Genomic DNA, 14813 nt, shown 5'->3' on the forward strand with positions numbered 1-14813 from the left:
GTTTCTGGTGCGGCATCATATCCTATTATACCACCATCATGGTCATGTACAAGAGCCAATGATTTTTTCATTATAGTAGCCTCCACCCTGTTTTACCCACAAATTACATTGTGACGCTTCTGTTCTTCTTGAGAAGAAGCGTGGAGGTTTAGGCTTTATTATTAGAGATTCCCAAGGTCGATGCATATCTATCATCTCTGAACTATACCATATGTGTGATGTTCTTCTTAATGAAGTAGTGGCGGTGAGGCAAGGTATGTTGGGGATTGATAATTTGATTGTGGAAAGTGATAACCAATAAGTCATCTTAACCTTACATTTGGCTTCCTCTTCACCACCTTTATTGATTCAGCCTATTGTAGAAGATATTATGTATCTTTGGAATTGTTTTGAGTCTCGTACTTTTCATTTTATCCCAAGAACAGCTATGCTATCCCTAATGCTCTTGCCAGGAGGGCCCTGTCTGTAACGAGGCAGACAGTTTGACCTTTATCCGATCCCTGCCTCTCTGCGTGTAGAAGTATTGTAACTTGTTTTTTCTGAATAGACTGATCTTTTACCCCCAAAAAAATTCCTATGATAGATTGGAATAAGGCTTTATCGGAGCAATCAGGCAGTTCCTTGGCTTTAATGACAAATGGTGCTATTTTAATTCAATTTGTCTATCCACAGTGACACTCAAGATCAAAACTAATTGTTTAGCTTTTGACCATATCATTTCAGCAAGGTGTCCATCAAGGAGATCCACTAAGCCCATCACTTTTTATTAGTTTTGATCCTGAGTGTCACTGTGGATACCCAGATCAAGTCAGTTAAGGCATCCATCCCTTCTCACTAGATGTCTTCCTCCTGGTTATCAAGCTTGGTCCATAACATTCCTGATAGACTACAATCATGTTTTTGGTGAAACCATAAATCACGAAAATCCTCATGCCTCAAATCATGGAGCAATATATGTTGTCCTAAATCTACAAGAGGCAATTCTGCGGAACTGGGTGTGTTAAATTGTAGGTTCATGTGACCACATCAACATATGGTTTGAACCTTGGCATAAGCAAAAAACCTTTTGGCTACCTATACCAGGCTTTTCCCCAGTCCTGAGAGAGAGAGCACCGCCTGGTTCAGTTGTTCAGAAAAACTGCTAGAAGCCAGAGGAAGATGGTGATGACTTGAACATTTCTTAACAAAAAATATGGGGAAAATCCTTTGCTCAGTGATGCATATACATTACATTGCCACATTGTTTATTTGTTCTCATCAATCTTACATTACTACTAGTATGGATATCGAACATTTGACATGAGCTCTCAAGGATTTTGAGAAGGCTAGTGATATAGGTTACAAGACACTAAGAAACCGATTAAATTCTTATGTGTAGTCTGTCGTGGGGTTCAATATCTCTTTATTTCTCTTACAACAACAAAAAATTCAGCCTTATCCCAACATAACAGGGTCGGCTACATGGATAACACAACGAAAGAAAACTAAATTCTAACAGGGGATGCAATATGAAAGAAGAAATGAAAACTGAAGAAGGATGCAATATGACACTAGATACAAAATGAAAAGTGAAAAATGACAAGTGAAGGATGAAAAATAGTGAGAGGAAAGAAGCCCAACCCAGCATAACAGAAGAATCTCAGCTAAATGAGATTTGCTATCTGGATCCTTGCGCTCCAATAAACCCTATCCGAAGTCATACTAAGTACAAGACCTAACCTATGCATGCCCTTCCTCACCACTATTCGAATTGGACTTGCAAGTTATCATTTGATTTCTGAAGTCTCTAATATGATGCAGAGCTTCACACTGGTCTAGAATCACCATTGACATGTTAAAAGAAAACAGAAATAATAAAGCATTATAACAAAAAATAATCTAAACACAGCCAACCATAGTATCAGAATCGCAGGAGACTCCAACATGGTATTAACTATATATGCCTTTTTATATTTTTCTCCTCAACCAAGTTACCGTGTAATGCCAGATCAAATTATACCCTGCTGGCTGATCTAGACTAGGAAAGAAGCATCATTTGTAACATACGTGAACCCAGAATTATTTATAGAACAGAGAATGTAATAAAGATGGATGTTATCAGGATCAATTTACAAGGACACTGGTTTCATTGTTTCCCTCTGTTTTATGCGACGATCAGTGATCAGAGCTCCTGACTGCTGCACCACAAGCACAACCCAAGCCCTGAGGAGAAAAACCTTTCACTTGCAGAGCTGTGTGCTCACCACCCTTCACGACTGACTTTACAACAGAACAGACAAGAGGCTGCAAAGGATACTTGAAATGTATTTTCTCGTACCAAATCCCAATATTGAATCCATTGCTCATCTCTCTCATCTTTTTTCATCTTTCAGCAAGAAAGATGATATACAAGATCAATTTGACCTCTTAGCATCAGATCTCTAAGTTATCTTTTGTACAGCAATTCATGTAGATCTCCGCGACTGTTTCTTCTCTTTCTTTGGATGTAATTTGAAAGGGCTCCAGCTCTTTCTGCGTTTGGGAGTTTCTGAGAAGAGGCCCGAGGCCAAGGCCTGCTGAAGCCATATCTCAAACTCTTCGTCGTCTTCTTCCATCATCTCAGCATCCAAGTCCCAAGGAAATCTACTTGAGTTGGACCTCTGTGTTGCCTTCTCCAACCCAACCATGTTTACATGGAAGCTTGGCCGATGAGTATTGGGCCTACATACCATTCCCTACAACAAAAATTCAAGATGAAAGGAGGTGAAGGTGAAATCAAGGAAAAAAGGCGTGAGATGACAAATTCACCACTCAGGAATATTGCCACAGTAGAGATTAAGATCCATTAGTCGCATGTGATCAATGACAAAGAAGCTCGTGAGGTCCCAAATTAGAGACCCCAAAATAATATTTTGGTTGTCAAAGATCAGTCTGTAAACAGGAATATATAGTACTAACGACATTGTGTTATATTACACACCCCAAGTACCTAGTATGCCTGGTGTAGGATTTTTTTTCTTCACTGGACACATTTGCCAACCATCATGGTTAGCAACAAACATGATTTATTCAATCTTTTCCTTTATGATAAGTTTTGTTTTTTCCTGTTACAATTTTTGTGTTTTTTAAAAGAAAGCATATAGGTAGCTCACCATGCATACTATGCCAACTAAACAAGTTCCTAACAAACCACAATCACTCAAGACTCCTAATTCTAAAACTAGGAGTTACGTTAACCTGGTTAGACATTACCATTGATGAGATGGAACTTAAAAGCCAAAGATTTTTTACTACAACAAAAAAGTTTATGCAAGTGTAAAGATTAATATAGCTGCCACTAATTTTCAGCAAAATATTTTCAATATAGCAAGATAAAATAAACAGCGCTTTAGTGTTTTCAAATTTTCTCCCCATCGCTGTAGGAAGGGAATGAACCATCACCTCATCACAGTATCTAGATCAGGAAAATCACGTAGCAAAGGCTGATTGAAACATGACTGAATGGACCTTTAAAGCTTAAAAGCAAAGCTAACACTAACACCTGAGAAAGGCTAATCAGAAAACAAATAAAAAAACCATACCTGACAAATGGCCCATTCTGACACATCAAAGATCTTACTTTCTGCACAAACAAAGGCACGTGGTATTTCGACCTGAAAGCAAGATGAAACTGGTAAAACCAGAAATAACCATAACATACCAATCCAGTATCTCAAAAGAAACAAAAATAAATAATAATAACAGCCTTCACTACAAGAACGACAATTTGTAGGGAGTGAGGGTGGTTGGACTCCGAAACACCATCTAAATGGCAAAGGGGGGAGGTGCTCTAGTTCCAGAACAATGGCAATCAATCAAATGAATTTCCAATTATAATTGGAATTTGCTTAAAGATAGAATTAATCAAAGCATTTTTCTCTGGTAAGATAAATACCTTCTGAGGCCTTGCTATGAAGCGTGAACATCCATACTCAACCCACCCATCTCCGTCCTTGGCTTGATGATATTGACAACAATCCTAATGCCACAGCCAATATTAACTTTTCCATATCGGTAAAAAGCTCCAGATAAGTTCAAAAGTAGCCTCACCTGACACCACCTGGCCTTGGCTTTAGTCCTATTGGTGCATATCCATATATGTGCATTGCCACACTTTGTGCAGTGTATACGCCTAGACTCGTCAGAGCGATAATCCATACCATCCTGCCACTTGTAAGACAAGTATCAAAAAACTGCTTCATTGAGTCCCATTTCCACAGCAACTACACAATTATGCTATTACACAGGTCCACATTAATTAATAGATTAAGCCAAAGATACTGCTTTCCTACAGAAATTTGCCTGCTGCTCAGTATATTCAGGATGAACATGCAATGGTATAGTTTCTACTTTGATTGTTGCACCAGAATTCTAGACTAAATGATTAACATCAGGTACAGATGGATTTGTTCATACTCCAGGTACAACAATATTTTTACATGTGAAAAACCTACCAGGAAATTGGGAAAACCAAAGCAAAAGGTTTGCTATGTTTGCTTTGATGTCACTACAGAATTATTTCCACATCAGTAAGGAGACTTCTTTCCTCTGGAGAACTGATATGGCCAATCTGGACCAGCCTTCTGATACCGACGACGTTGACAACAAGGATGGTGCTTTTGTCTAGCACATCCCATACCCAAATCAAGATCAATTTATCTACTTGGTTTAGCATAATGATCAACCATAGCTTAGAGTAAGACATTAATAATTTACAGGCAATCTGGAGGACATACATGATAACCTATGAAGTAATGAAGTATCTATTACTTTGTAGCTTCTTTGGTACACTGACCAAAATACCTTTTTACACGCAACAAACTGGGTAATGGACAAGCAACCAACACTAGTGCAATAGCACATCTAAACTCCCTATACCTAAGCAATTTGGTTACTTTTCACACACAAAAAAAAGATCAGTAATCTTTCTGGAGAACAATAAATAAACGAGAATACGGGAGGAGGTTAGTTGGAATTGCAATCCCCTACGCTTACTAGGAGAGCAACATATCTGCCATATGGCAGCTTAGGTGGCACACAAAAAAGACAGACAGGTAAAACTTCTACCCATGTCAAGTTTCAGTCCAAAACGACTTCACCACATGGCAAAAGCAAGAACATCCCACACCCCCTTTTTTTCTTAAAAAAAAAAAGTCAATATTAGGGCCACTGAAAATATGGAAGGAATAGTTTAATGTATTATGGGCTAAATTACGGATGATGCCTTCAATGTGAAATGTGGGCAACTGAATATTCTTTCTATCTAATGTTCTTGATATTATTTTCCTCTAAGGCTCTTGATTGGACAATGCTCTATATGGCTCAAATTAAGACACAAAATTTTCCAAGCATATCAAGATGGACACCCAAAGAACCGTTCACCTAAACGAATAAATAAACTCAATTTACTTATTCCAAAGTCCTTTCCAGAAACCAACTTTTCCACATAGATTGATATGGAAATCCCACAGTCCATCAAAATATAAAGTTTTGACAAGGAGAGTCACCTTGAGAAAGTAAAAACTGCTGATATGGTGCAGAGAAGAAGACCCAATAGGGCTGTTTAACCTCAGATGTGTCAAAATTGTAGAAAGGAAGTGGAATCAGGAAGCATAGTTGTCAAGGTGACAAGGCGACCCAAGGCGGTGGAGGGGCACCTAAGCACTTAGGCAACAAGGCGGGGCGCCTAGGCAACCTAGGCATGCATGAGTGGGTTAAACCTAGATGCTGATGTTCAAGGTCATATTGGACAATTGAATTACATAATCAAGGCATTGCAAAATATAACATAATCACAGAATTACAAAATCAGTGAATCACATAATTACATACTCACATAATCACAAAATTACATAAATACTCACAGAATTACATAGTCATATAAGCATATAATTGCATAACTTATACAAACAGATGCACAATTTAATTTGAATCACAGAATTACAGCAGCAGATGTGGCGGCGGCTGCCAAAGCCACCGGCCACCACTAGCAGAAGCCAGCCATAGAAGAAGAAGAACAAAAAAAAAAAAGGCGCTTGTTTATTCATTATAATTTTGCAAAGGACATATGGTTACCATTTATTCGTTTATTTGGAGTCTGCTGGATTTCTCCATTGGAAATGGTAGATTTAGCCTCTTTCTGGGATTCTATATCCTTTGTCATAAAGAGTAAGACCCTATGGAAATACTATGGAGCATTTGGCCAGAAAGAAATAACCAGGTTTTCAGGGAGCAGATGTAGAACTTTGATCTATATATCCATGTTAATAATGGATAGAGCAGCTCATTGGGCAACCAACCAAAATACATTTTGGGATATACCTTTTGACTATATTATTATAGAGTGGGAAATATGGTGAGATCTACACCTTCCAAATAGGAGACCGTACAAGGATGGACAGCAAAAGATGACTGCTCTATCAAAACAAACTTTCGTGGGAGAAGCTTTGGTAGCCCAGGACCAGCAAAAATGGTGGAGTTTTTAGAGATAAAGCAAGATTTTACTGGGTTTCTCATGCTTTATTGGGAGGGCAGATTAGATTCTAATACAGCTGAGAATTGAGATTCAAGCCATCATCCAGGGATTATCAATTTTTGCATCTTAACCTTGGACACATTTGATAATTGAGGGTGATTCAGCTCTGATCATTAAATGGTTACTGCAGGACAGCCTAATTCCTTTGGAGATCAGCACATGTCACAAGGAGGGCAAGGTCTTGTGTAACCAGGGGAATATCACATTCTCTTGGAAACCAAGATCAGAAAATTCCTTAGCTAATTCTTTAGCCAGGAGAGGTCGGGAGAGACTTTTTGTACATGGGGCCATATCCAATTGTATGAAATGAGGCTACCTTGAATTTGTAGAGAGGCCTTCCCGTTCATGTGCATGTGGACATCATATATGCCCTAACGGTAAATCCTACTTTTTATAACAACTTTTTCCTAATAACTTTTGTTAATTTATCAAAAAAAAAAAAAACTAATTCCAAGTATTTGGGGTCAAGCCAGATGAATCCGATTCCACAATTCCTCTTTGTTAAAGGCCATTACTTTTGCTAACTAGTAAACAATCATTTCTTCCCTCTACTTCAATCCAACTCATCTTCAGACTTCCCCTTGTCCTCTGAACATAAATTTGCAACAAATCACTATGCACGGGTGCATTGTCTGCCCTTAGTCGCACATGGCCAAGGCCAACCCATCTCAATCTACTTTCTAGCATCTAGTAACCTCTTGGAGTCGCTTTGCCAGTTGCCACTCATCCGTCTCAACATCACCATCTCAGCGACACTCATTTCACACCTATACTATTCCATTGCTGCACAACATTAGGCCCATACAGTATCTTGGTCAGATAGCCATCGTATAAGAAAGTTAAAAAATCGATAAAATAAATAAAAATTTAAAGAAATCTTCTTCATCGAAAGGACCCCTTTGGCCCTGCTACTCTTAACTGCAACCTGCAAAACAGACTCCATTGGGACAATCGAAAGATTAACAATGTGTGCATGCATGCATGCACAAACAGCGAATGTAGGTGCAATACTGCAATATGAATTATAAACTCAATAAGAAAAATGGCAAAATTGATTTCTCCTTTCACGATGTTCACTCATGATCTAACTCAATTTTGGCAACAGAACAGACAAATTTTGCAGAATCTGAAAGATGCTTAGGAACTGGCACATGGCTCATGACTTAAAAACTTTAGCCCATATACACTACCGGTTGTGAGGTGCTGCAGGTCTGACACACGCTCCTTGATTCCTCCTTCCTTAGTTGATCGTCATAATCCCTCTTCTTCATAGAATTTGAAAGAACCTGAAAATTCATCACTGTTACAAGTTGCTAAGGCCATAACATGATTTGCACGATGTAGCACCAGTTTGACAGTACTAATCTAAACAGAATAACTAGTAAGGAAGCTGCACTGACCTAAAGTTTAGGAATAAGAAAATCTAGATTACAGTTTCTAGTAGATGTAAACTTGCCTCGTATGCACCCTGAAGTTTTTTGAATGATTCACTTGCAAGAGGACTTCCCATATTTTTATCAGGATGCACAAGCATGGCCTGTACTGATAAAATAGAAATCACATACATACACATAAAAATAACAAAAAAGAAAAAGAAAATTACATAGAATATCCACCAAACTCAAATAAAGCAACAGTAAATATTGTGCAGCAGAACTACAGCCAGACCCAATTAAAGGATAACGGGAAAGGGGAAGATCACGCCAAAAAGGTGCTTCACCCACCACTAACTGGCAGATGTAATGCTACTTGATCCTGTAGCATGTATGCGGAAAACTGTATGTGGGGAGAGAGAGAGAGAGAGAGAGAGAGAGAGATGGTGGCTTAAAGGGTAAGGGAAGGATGGGGCTAGGGGTGTTGAAGCAGAGTCACTGTTTACTTAATCTCAAGTAGTTCTCTTACAATATAATGAAATTACAGTGATGCCCTTAACTCCCTTATAAGACATCAAACTATTCATTGAAAAAGTAGGAAAAAAAAAAAAAAGAAGAGCCAGCTTTACATACAAAGTGAGGAAATAGGAAAGTGGTTTTCTTAAATGTGCTAGTATAGTTTTAGCATGAGGTGTGCAAATCAAACGTATAACAGATACACATCTGTACCCTCAACCCAAACCCCACAACAGAAATGAATAAGGGAGGGAGAGAGAGAGAGAGAGAGACTAAAACACTCCTTGGTAGACCCCAAGGATTATATACGTGAAAGGGAATATAATACGATCTGCGAATGATACATAGTTAAGGAGAACTCTCAAGCGGGAGCATCAAAATGCAAACAGCAAATAATAAGCATACCTTTTTCCTGTATTCCTTTTTCACTACAGTAGCATCAATGCTCTTGTAGGAAGGAAGTCCCAGTGTTTCATAATGATTCCCACTATTCAATATCCTCTTCATCTCATCCACTGAAGTTGTGTCTGCTTTTACCACCCGGCTAGCAGAGCATTCTCCCTGACTATTCACAAAATTCAAAGTGGTAGAAGGTTTGCTGGATGATTTGAATGTGTGCAAGTTCTCAGCATCGCTAGTTGGAGCAGAATATTCACAATCTCCTGAGAAGTCATCTTCTGTAACTGGCTCTGATTCTTTTTGCTCTTCAAAATGTGTGCCTTCAGTTGCATTGTCACACCCTTGAAGCAAGTAATTGAAGAGATCATTTGAGAGGAAGGCAAGGTTTACCGAGAGAAAAACGCCGAGCCACCCAACACGAACCTTAACGCAATAAAGAGCATATATGGTTGCCATTAAGACCACGATCCGTGCATGATTTAGGGAGAACAAATAACCTGTTCATAAAGTATTCAAATATTTAAGATGACCTCAAAAAAAAAGGGATAAAGGGACTGCTTGGATGCACTTCTTCCAAAGATAACAATCAAAGTGACAATGGAGCCAAACACCATTTCTCCAAAATTTTTGTACAGACATCAGGATTTGTTATTAGAGCTACAAGGTTTGAGAATGCACACCATACCAAAGGAACCAAAAGGTGCTAGGACCCACTATTTGATGAATAACACCAAGAGCTTTTTAGACAGAAAGAAAGAAAAAAAAGACTCAATGATCTAGAACAATTTCCAAATAGTCCAGAGAAGAAACCAGTGCTTTGCAGTCAAGGCAACATCCGACAAAGGACCCATAAAAGTAGAACTTCACGATTTGGGAGGACAAAGGACCGAGTTAAAGTGGGTACCTCCCACATACGCACCATCCCTGATGGGTCAGGTATGGTAAGGCCTTTTCCGGTTAGGGTTGGAAACAATATTTGAAAAACCAAAGGTACCCACACGCCCTGGTTAACTTGTAAGTTAAGAACCCCATGTATGTTTTGCGGGGACAGGGCAGGAGTGGTATTGATAATATCCATACCGAATCCACCCTACTGCCATTCCTAGTCACGATTATCCAATCAGATGAGCATAATCCATAGAGAGGAGCTCACAGATGGGAGACATCAAGTGGTGGGTTACCCCCCCCCCCAAAAAAAAATCTTCTGCAAGATCCTTTGTGTATTGTCATAGTATTAACGATGTTGTCAGATCGGTTGGATTGTCTGATCTGGCAGTACTAGAAAGATAAATCCAATCTATTTTATGCAGTGGACTAGCCACAATCCATTGTGTTTACTAGGTCTTTGCTTCTTGTACATACAATCCACAATTATCTGCATCAGGTCACCCAGGATTGATCCTTCCTAGGATACTGATCCCCAGAACCAAATTAGAGAAAAGGGTGACAAATATTAACAAAGGATAAACCAACATGTCTAGCAAAGAAATTAGTAATTAAAGAGTAACACCTTACCTCCAACTATAGAGAGCATTCCTGTTATCCAGAAATTACCATACATCCACAGAGTAAAAATACCAAACAGCCCAACAATAAAAAGTCCAGGGGTATAACCTAAGTATCTAACAGCAGCCCCAGCAGCACCCTGAAACAATAAATCTGTTGTCAGTCCATCAGAGAGCCAACTAATACAGTATATCACATGAAGAACATAAGAATCATTAGCTTCTAACGTATTTAATCGGGTAACTGCAAAGAACATCCTCAAAAAAAAAAAACAGACATGAGTAAAGAGTTGGTATAGAGTCTAATCGTACCTCCGTACAGTTGCCAAATAAAGCAGAAGTCTCTCTCTCAAACCAATTCCATCCATAGCACCTTTAATCATCTAAACATTCCCCTTCTCATGTTGTAAAAAACATGCCTGTTTTGCTCTTCATATGAGCACCAACAGAAAAAGGAACAGCTCCCAAGAATAAGCTCCTTGGACTCCAAAGTTGATAGTCAGTTGGTCACCATTGCGTAAATATCTAACACTCCAAAGTCGATGCTCATCATCATGTAAATATCTTGTTCAATTTTAAACAGCCATCTTCCAGTTTATTTAAAAAAAACTAGAAGGGCTGATATTTTCCTACCCATAGTAACTCGAGCCAGCTTAACTAAGCCTTTTACAAACTAAATGAGGTTGCAGACATGGATCTTGATTCACCATTCCACCCTATTTAAAGCTGTTTTGTGTTACCCAAGAAATTTTTGGAATAGCCCTCTGTCCTTTAGCCTCCCTAATCTGCAATATATCACATATCACTCCTTATAAATGCGTTCAAAGCATAGTTGTCATGGCGGCGCCATGGCGTCATATCAGTGGAGATGGATGTATATCGACCAACGATATGGGTGAGTCAAGAATGTCAACCGATATGGCCTCCATGGCGTCGCCCTGACGCCGCCATGGACGCCATACCATGACATATGGCCATATCGAGCGATATTCTTGTTTAAGATTATAAAACTTAAGTTTTTAACGATTAAATTTTTTTTTAACCATTTAAGAGTTAATGCTTTTTCCTTAATATGTATTGGAGGTGTAACTTGAAAACTTACATCTGCAATACATTAACATAAAAAGCATTAAACACTAATACACTATACTCTAACTCCCTAAGTTGGGAAAAATAGAAATCGAAAATAGAGTCTTCTTCGGCTCGACACTTCGACAACGATGCAATTCTTTGAACCCCTCTTCAGTGATTCTCGGCCTCCTTCCTTGGCTCTGGCAACCTCTTCAAGCAGGTAAGTAAAGGGCCTTTTTGTTTTTGTTTTTTTTTATTTGGTTCTTCTTCTTCTTTTTCTCCTCCCAGTCCTCCGGCAACTGTTTTTTTCCTTGCATGGGTGTATCATACTCGACTGTTGTCACACCACTCACCACCACCACTCTCACTCACTCACACACACACACACACAAAAACGTAGCGAGAGACAAGAAGATTGTCTTGGGAGCGATCAAGACTGGTGGGATTGGTGTCTGATCCAATCAACACTCTGCGGTGTGAGGCCAGAGTGGTTCCTCTCAAGTTCTACTTTCAAGTTTCTGTCCAAGACTCGATTTTTATTCAAGTTCTTCCATCAACAAGCTGCTGCCAATAACTTTTTGCCATTACAAGTTGGAAACATCTCCATCCCCAACCTTCTACTCCTAATCCTATACAAGTATACAACCCAAATCCTAGTTTTCCCCTTTGTTATTTTCAATTTTCCCAAACCCTAAATTCCCCACATACCCAATCAGCCATCAGAACTTCATCAAACTTCAACCACAACAACCCCTGTGCATAAGGAGAACACGATGTCCCTTGCTGCCCATTGCAAACACTGAAACCCTAATTTCCCCCCATCTCAAATCAATTCCCAAAAACCCTAAAACTCCCACAGATCAAACCCAACATCAGAAATAGCCCAAACTTGGACTGAATCTCCCTCTCATCCCTAGGGAAGCTCGATCCAAGCCCCATCCCTAAATTCACATCCTAAACCCTAGATTCCCCTCTTTCCTCTTTTCCAAAACCCGAAACCCTAAAACTAAGTTGCTGCCCATTCAAGTTTACACACTTCCATCCATCAAAACATCTCAGGACCTTCACTGATAGACTCCACTACCTTGACATAACCCATACATCAAACCCTAGCCCTAATTTCACCAAAAACCCTATTTTGACCTAGCCGATTCACCTGTTCGTAATAGATTCTGGTTGATTGACTCCTAGTTGGTCTCCTACCAATCTAAGACTACATTACCCTGCTCAAGTCTTCTTCTCTGTTTCTCTTTTTTTTATTTTTTCTTATTCTGCTCCCTGCCCCTGCTCACGTCGCAGATGCTTCTTCTTCTACTTTTTAAAATTTTTTTTTGTGTAACATTGTAATGTTGCTTCTTCATTTTTCTATTATCTGTTTTTTTTTTCTTTGTAATGACTAATGAATTATGAAGATTGATGATGCTGCTGAGTGCTGGCTGCTGCTGCTTCTTCTTCTTCTACATTCTACTTCTCTGTTTTTTCCTCCTTTGTAATGAACTAATGATGAATCAATGATGATGATGCCAGCTTCTTCTTCTACTCTGTTTTTTTTTTATTAGGTCCCATGATGCTGCTGCTGTTTCTTATCCTTCTCTCTTTTTTTGTTTTTTTTTTTTTGGTAACGAACTAATTATATATTTATGCTAACATGCGGCCAATGGCCCGATGCTTCTTCTTCTACTTATTTTTTCTTTGTATCTTGATTCTTGCTGCATTATTCTTTTTAATTCATATTGGTAATTTGGTATTCACTTAGGTTTCTTATTTTTAATGATATAAGGTATGCTGTATTGATGTTTGAAAAGAGGGGGGGATTCACACTTAACCGCCTAGGCACCACCTAGATGGGCGGCTTACCGCCTATGCGCTCAGACAGCACTCCACTGCCTTGGATCGCCTTGGCAACTATGTATAGTGTACATGATTCCAAAACATAGCATTTTCAGTAAAATTAACTTCATCCAGATGTTAATAACATCTAACTATCCTTCCTCCCCAACCAAAAAAAAAAAAACTTTCTAGAAGAACACTTTCATTAAAACAAACAAGCTTCAGCATGAAGATTTTGACTCTATGAATAGCAATTAGCAAACAGCTCTGAAGACAATAAAACTCCATATACAAATACCTCCTTGCACGAGGCATATTTGGTTATGTCACGTAACATGAAACTTCAAGTTTATTCACCAGCATATCATCCAGGTGGAATAGTAGTTGGATAATAGACCATTGGATCAGATCACTATCAAGAAGATCTACCAGCATCAGTATCCGAAAGATTAGATGATCCAACCATACAACAAATGGAACTCTGAAGGTTTCATAACTTATAAATTGCTTTGTGTGAATCCAGGAATTTAGACAACCTAGGAGGTGTAATTTCGAATGTAGAGCCATTTCATTTTCGTTTTCCATGTTGACAGTGAATGGTATGAAAAATGATAGTTAATATCAACCCTAGACAATTGCAATTGCAAATTCATCCCCTCCAAAGTCCTAATAGAACTGATCCACAAGTTCCTCAGTAGATAAGGACGGAATATGACTTCCCTTTTCTCATATTGATTGATACACTCGATCAGAAAACATAAAAGAAAAAGATTCAGGAGTAGACTTACCAGACTCGTGAGTACATATACCAGGCAATTAATAGATGTCAAACTAAGAAAGCAACTCCACATTATAACAAGCAACGCCGCAGAACCCAGGCTGATCATAGACCCAAAACCCCGGACGATACAATCCTTCCACTGCAACAACAACGTCAATAGAAATTTCCCAATCTTCAAAAACCCACTGTAAACCATCGGCCAATGGCGATCGACCAAAAAGACAATCTTGTCTCTGAAACAGCTCACTGCTGTTCTTGTACTTGAGTAAACTTGCTTCTGTGACTGTAGCCACTTCCATCCTTGCTTGAACAGCCCTATATCCTCCATAATATATACCTAAAATCCCACGACCACAGCTCTTAACTAGAAACCTCACATGCGAAATACAGAAAAATTACTATCTGAATTCCATATAAATCCACAACCAGTCCTCACTATTAAAATTCAAGATTCCACAGTTTCTTCGCTGCTGATGAGAAAGCTAAAAACATCAACTGAATCCTATGAAGAGCTCGATCCTGTACTCAAACCTGCAGAACTCCAGCTCACTTCATTTTCACGTGTCCCACTCCAAACAAACAAGAGAAGAAGATTCAGAAACTTCCATTTCCAACCACATCAACTCGTCATTAATGAACTTCACAAAAGAATTCCTAACAAACAACTCTCCCCCCCCCCCCCCCCCTAAAAAACGCATGAAAGCACTAAATCCGCACCAGAATCCCACCAAAAGAAGCCCATTCTCGTCATAAAAATTCAGTCCGATTCCTTCACAAGTAAGTTA

At 39.0% G+C, this 14813-nt stretch overlaps 1 protein-coding gene across 3 annotated transcripts; it reads right to left on the minus strand.

Moving 5' to 3' along the window:
• Positions 1-1959: 1959 nt before the first annotated feature.
• Positions 1960-14576, minus strand: LOC122639594. 3 transcript variants are annotated; one of them, XM_043832467.1, is made up of 9 exons: positions 14036-14576; positions 10357-10486; positions 8848-9338; positions 8010-8090; positions 7744-7839; positions 4069-4182; positions 3914-3997; positions 3561-3632; positions 1960-2714 (listed from the first exon to the last, which is right to left on the minus strand). In XM_043832467.1, exons 1-9 carry the CDS (start codon positions 14354-14356, stop codon positions 2445-2447), a joined length of 1659 nt encoding a protein of 552 aa, XP_043688402.1. In that variant the 5' UTR covers positions 14357-14576; the 3' UTR covers positions 1960-2444. The 3 variants fall into 3 exon arrangements, with proteins under 3 accessions (XP_043688402.1, XP_043688401.1, XP_043688403.1); XM_043832466.1 differs by having other exon boundaries at positions 4069-4188; XM_043832468.1 differs by having other exon boundaries at positions 2653-2714; positions 3561-3649; positions 4069-4188.
• Positions 14577-14813: the final 237 nt, after the last annotated feature.

Source organism: Telopea speciosissima, chromosome 9 (genome assembly GCF_018873765.1).
Source record: "Telopea speciosissima isolate NSW1024214 ecotype Mountain lineage chromosome 9, Tspe_v1, whole genome shotgun sequence".
Classification (NCBI taxonomy): Eukaryota; Viridiplantae; Streptophyta; class Magnoliopsida; order Proteales; family Proteaceae; genus Telopea; species Telopea speciosissima.